Source organism: Stylophora pistillata, chromosome 5 (genome assembly GCF_964205215.1).
Source record: "Stylophora pistillata chromosome 5, jaStyPist1.2, whole genome shotgun sequence".
Taxonomy (NCBI): domain Eukaryota; kingdom Metazoa; phylum Cnidaria; class Anthozoa; order Scleractinia; family Pocilloporidae; genus Stylophora; species Stylophora pistillata.
The window spans coordinates 6236699-6242923 of NC_142523.1; the positions used below are offsets into that span (position 1 = coordinate 6236699).

The window sequence follows — 6225 nt, forward strand, 5'->3', positions numbered from 1 at the left end:
TGGAGTCTTTTTCCCAAGAGCTCTTTCTGATGAGCTTCTCTTCGAGCTCAGGCTTGCACCTGCTGGTAGTGTTGTGAAGGGATCCGAGCCAACAAAACTTTATTATAAATTGACTGACATCCAGCTTGAGTATGAAGTCATTCACAGCCAAAAACTCGCTGATGAAGCCCTTTCTAACTATAAAAATGGAAAGAGATTCATGTACGAGCATATCACTCATCTCTAGACAATCTCAATAGATAAAGGTTCCGACACAATCATCAATGAAAGCATCAATGTTCCAAGGAGATCTATGAAGGGGCTTCTTCTTCTCTTTCATGAGACATACACAGCAGGAACAGTAAATAGTGAAAAGACGTTTAATCCCAACATCACTGATGTTAAGCTGACTGTTGATGGTATTCCAAATAAGATTTACAGCCAAGGAATGCAGGAGAGAGATATGTGGGAAGACGTCTTTAGAAGATTTGGGAAGGAGAACAGCGCGATGAATGCAACAGACTTTTATGCTGGAGAGAGGATCGGTCTCTTTATCGATCTTAAAAGTATGAGAGACAATGATCTTCATGGTTCAGGATTGAGATTGGTGAATACAAAGTATGGAGTTCATCTTGCAATTAACAGGAAAGGATCGGGTTCAGGAAATGTTAAATGTCACATCTTCATTCTCTCTGATGCTCAGCTCAACATCGCCAACAGAGAGCTTGAAAGTGTGACATATTAATAACGCGATCATGAGTTTTTTCTGAGATATTGTCACTAGTTTTTTCTGATGGTTCTAACGCACTTTGAGATTGTTTTGTGAATCAAATCTCAAAATTCTTCAATTTTGCTCTGATTTTTGAAAGAAAAAAATGCGCCAATCATTTTGCCTTGGAATCATCGTCTTTCATTTTAAAATGAGATAAAAAAATTAAAATCATTTTTCAAAATGTCCTTCAAAACACGATTAAACTGCCTTGGTTTTTAGGCAACTGAATTTTTTTCAAAACTGCCCTGTTTTTCAGGTAATTGTGCCAGAAATCCCCTTTTCCTACTACTGAATCAAATCTCAAAATTCTTCAATTTTTCTTTAATTTTTGAAAGAAACTGCATCAATCAATTTGCCTCAAAAACATCGTCGTTTTTTTCTTAAATGAGAAAAAATTTAAAAAAAATAATTTTTCAAAACTGCCCTGTTTTTCAGGCAATTTTAAAAAATGTACCAGAAACCCACTGAATCAAATCTCAAAATTCTTCAATTTTGCTTTGATTTTTGAAAAAAAAAATGTGCCAATCATTTTGCCTTGAAATCATCGTCTTTCATTTTTAAATGAGATAAAAAATGAAAAAAATCATTTTTCAAAAATGCCCTGTTTTTCAGGCAATTTTAAAAAATGTGCCAGAAACCCCCTTTTCCTACTACTTGGACCTTACTTTTGTCACCAAAACAAATGCCTCAAGCATTTATGCCCCATTCGCATGACAAAGAAGACGAAATGTGTTAGCACCAAAGGAGCTAAAGAAGAAGAAGTCAGTTTTTCTCACCTTTCAATGAATTCTTGTGAAAGTCCACACTTCCTTCAAAAGGTTGTGGAGTGTCATCGCTCCTTGTTGAGTAACTCGTTACAATGGCTGATGGAAAAGAAAAAATAAAATAAAAAATGACGGGCCACACTCAACCAGGATTCATTTCGGGACAGTGGCCTCTCTCAGTATTTTCTGTGTTAGAGAAAGGGAAAGCCGCCGTGTGAGCAATATTATTCGAATAAAATCTTTGCAATGTTGATCGAGAACTGGCTTTGATACCCTCATTTGGTTTCTTCAATAGAATGAGCGAAAGGCATGGGATATGGAAAGAAAATGAGGAGCAAGTCTACAAAAATCCTGCTTCACAGCATTTTGGAGGAAAGTCAAATAGAAACCTCCTCTTGGCATTTGGATGACCGTCGAACGGGGAAACATTCACAATTGATCTCAAGCCTAATCCCGTGAAAGTGTTTGAGTGACTTTTCACCTCCGGTGAGATCAAATTCAGAGATACATTTCTCCTTAATTTCATCTTGATATCTTATATTCTTTAAGCGTATTTTGAAACACTGCGAGTTCTTATTAAACGTGGAGCTTGACGAAATTATTCATAGAAGGCGTAAAGCTTCTCGTTTTAGGAATCCTTTCTTTGCGCCTGGTGAAAGACACGAATAAAGACTTAAGTGTTCGAAGGTCTTCGTCTCTTTGTAATACGTAGACGTCAAGGGTAGATTTCCTGTTAAGCCCTCAGTTTTCTTACACTTTTTTGTCCAAGAATATAATATCTAAGTATGATATTTCAACCGTGAATGGTGATTGCATCGTGGTACATTTGAAGTACAGAATGTAGCTGCTCACCCGTCTTACAAATTCCCTTAATTTGTCTTTGGTTCTGTTCCACAACAGAACACGTCGTCAATATACCTCTTCTAAAGAAGCGATTAAGTTGTACTCTGGGTGATAATGCCCTCTTTCTATTTTGTTTGTTGTGGTATTCTTTGCCGTTTCCCTTCAGTTTGTGAGAAGAAGTATCGAGTACCCAGATAATAAATATGAAAATAGCGCGCAAAGCACGCTGGTTGAGCGTGGCCCTTTAAGGGGGATAGGTATCCTCGAGGGATAAAAACACTTCAATGTTGTGATAACGGAAGATTTCGAGTAACAAGTAATTAATGAGTTTGAGGGTTCTCTCAGTTTTCAACAAACCGATAACTTATTTCAAAAGATGATAGTCTCCCATGTAAAAGAACAGCTGGAGCAGCAGTAGCAAAATCAGTGGTGGAAGTACCTGTAGCAGTTCCTTCTTGGAGGCGCGATGCAACATTCGTTATTTCGTCGGGAGGAGAGGTCACTGCTTCTCGGTTATAATTCACTTTGTAATCTGTAACAAAGAGAAGTTCCATTTTTATGGATCAGATTTGCATGGGTAGCAACAACTAGACTAAGGGTTAAGGTTAAGTGGAATATACAAGAAAACAGCCCAGTTATATTCCACAAAAATGTTTGATACGAAACGCATGAATAAATGTAATCTTGATTAGTTCTTGGATGATGTTAAAGTATAAACTAAGTCGTAAATGTGAGTAACAACTTCTCATATTTTAACAGGTAGTAGCTTGATCCTAGTTACCGAGCACCTTTTTCGATAGCCTGAGTGTTTTTAAGACTATGCTTCGGTAGCTATCAAACCCTAGTTTGATCAGGGATGGTACCAAATCTACACAATCAAATCTTTTATATCAACTGGAAAAAAGTACACTTTTTTCCTTCCACCATATTTGTTTTTATTGCCCCAGCTTGAACTAAAGCTTTCATGGAGTCCTCCTTAAAATTCACAAAAAGTGCTTAAAATGCTTAAACTTGGAAAAATCTATCAAGCGGAATTATAGTTAATCTTAAGTACATATTCACTTTGTGAGTCCTTTTTGTTCCCATCGGTAAATAAAATTTTCAGTAAATATCTAACTGAAAATTCAGTTATTTTGACGATACAATTTTCTTGAAGTTGAAACACACCAACTTTTTCTTCTCTGGGAGCAGCGTGGCGAATTCTAGTCAAGAATTTAAGAAATTCTTTCCCTTTAACCATGCAGCGACAGAAAATAGGCTTAAAACGTAGCAACCGGTAAGTTAAACTGAATTTTAAATAGCAATGTTCGAAAAACAAAATCTTTGTCGCTGTTTTTTGGAGTTCAAAATGTCTTCTTCACTTCCTCCAAATCAAAGGCCTTTACAAAATTACAATCTGGGAATTTGCCCCGTGTGGCGCCATTTCACAAGACAGGAAGATGCTTCAGTTTTCTATGGGAATACAGGCAAATATACATAGATTTTTGACAAATCAGATCGCAGGTTGTGTCTTAGTTATGTCATAAATTATCTAAACAAAATCGGGACGACATTCTCACAACTTGCAGGGCTATCTCACCAAAATTGTCAGCGGATAGCTCCATTGCACACGGCCATATAGGCGTTGCCACCATGAGTTATTTTTAAAGAATCTGAAGATGTTTTCCGTTTTATAACGATTTTCAGGCCGAGATCTGTACTTGTTAAGTTTATCGCTGTCGACACGGCTGATTTCTGCTGCAAGATTTAGGTAGGCCTTTCTGTTGTGACACGCAAAACACAACACTAAATTAGTAATAAAGGATTTTCAAGGATGTTCTTTGTCGCTTTTTATGCAGAAACAGAGTGCATTTTTCTTTAATTACAGCGGAAAACACTTTGCTGGGGGATAAATACATTTGTCCAGCGACAAAAGAAATCATTTAATCGCAATTCACGCAAATGGTTAATAAAACTTTAATTTTGCTGATCGTGTTGCTCAAAACGGGTTGACTACAACTGCTCAAAACTTACTGTGGGTACATTGAACTATTTTGAGTCATTCAGGTTAGCGTGGTTTCGTGTTTTTGGTAATTCGGTTACATGGCAGAGTATAATTAAGTCACTATTTTAAAACCAAACATGCAACAAGAGGAATGGGATGTTTTTTACTTGTTTGGAAGTCAGGGGACGTTCGTAATTAAAACTTTCCTCGAAAGAGACAGGAAGAATGGCGGCTATAGAATCTTTCCCACACTGAAATAACTAGCCGAGGTAGATGAGGGGTTTGATAAGTTGAAATTACTTTCCACAACGAACGATTCATTTAAAGTGAGAGCATGCGAACTTAGTGGACGTGTTTGCACGATTTTTGCCGAAGTTTGGAACTTTGAGCCGCAATTAACACTGTTGAAAAAAATTTTAAATTTGTTACAAACAAGTTGTGCTAAGTCTGCGCTGCACGACTTAAAGTTGCACATGTAATTCGACATCGAAATGTGGTAACCTACGGTAGAACCTTTCTCTTCTTTCCAACATCCCAACATTTCACAACTCCCCATATCTTGAACTTGGGACGGAATCCACTGGTGGTGGGGGAAAGGGGAGAGACTTACTGCAATGTAATGCCGTATTTACACCTTGAATTACTCTAAATACCCCGTAATCTTCAACTTAACACGCGTCTCTTTACTAAATGAGGATTTACTTTGGTGAAGTGTAAGGAGGTATCTTTATATTCAAATGGGGGCATTCATTCACTGTAACTTTCTCGGCAATTTCAGGAGAATGGCAAGCGTTTCTTTGAAGGTCTTTATTACCATTTTCCTTTGATCCTTTGATTTTGAGAATTTTTGAAAGTAGCTTAAGAGCGCTGCGGAGGGCCGTTTGTTATAGGAATTTGAAAGGCTTGCCGCGTTTACTTACTCGATTGATTTTTGACTGCCTCAGCAAGCTCTAAAACATGACTTGCTTGTAAGTCTTCTTCATTAACGCTTAAATCTTCAGACAATCTATACATAGAAATAAAATTTAGACTTAGCTAATCAACCAACAAATCTCAGATGGATGAAAGTGGTACATATCTAAAGAAACTGTGGTATTACGTCGGTGGAGGGCATGACCAGATAATTTGGCTTCATCAACTGAGTTGATATTGTAAATTGGCGACAGAAAAGAGTTTTAAAGCTGACATTTCCAGCATTAGCCCTTGGTTATCGCTTTGACGAAGGCCTAACGCTCGAAACGTCAGCTTTAAAACTCTTTACTGTCACCAATTTACATTTTCAACTCAGCTAATTAAACAAACTGTTAATTGGGTTTACTTTAAAGTTGATGCTGAAAATCCCAAAACTTTTTTCGTACTGAAAAAACTCTAAGTAAAATATTGCCCTCAAGATGGCTGGTTTTTACTCATAGCTGATGCTTGAGGGGGGTTTTATTTTGTTGTCCGTGTAACTTGTGATGCCTGTATTTTGGGGTTCGTTCGGGATTTTTATTAAGTGCGATTCATTACACGCAGATGTCAAATATAGAACACACCTTTACAGCTGACATACTAAGATCTTTAAGCAAGAAATTGAGGTATATTAAAGTTTATCAAAGCATACAAGTGGAAAATCAGACATGGTTTGATGTTACTCTGGTTTAAGGAATTAATGGATGTAACTGGGGAACTTCAATTCATCGACCCTGACAAATTGAGATGTTATTTTTCTTTCGCCTTAAAAGGAGTCCCTAAAGAATTGTAATTATAACAGAAATTCAAACGTGCTCTGAAATAAAATGGCAAAAATCATACATCAAATGAAAGCAACTTCTTCAATTTCCTGACTTACTTGTTGAGTTGCCAGCTAATTGTCATTAAGCAGCCAGTTACCAAGCTCTCAG

At 37.1% G+C, this 6225-nt stretch overlaps 1 protein-coding gene across 1 annotated transcript in view; it reads right to left on the reverse strand.

Moving 5' to 3' along the window:
• Nucleotides 1–6225, reverse strand: part of LOC111325029 (uncharacterized) — a 225318-nt gene that overhangs the window by 69968 nt on the left and 149125 nt on the right. Inside the window, exon 39 of the mRNA XM_088759636.1 lies at nucleotides 5263–5348. Coding sequence (XP_088615762.1) covers nucleotides 5263–5348 — 86 coding nt within the window. The remainder of the gene's footprint in view (nucleotides 1–5262; nucleotides 5349–6225) is intronic.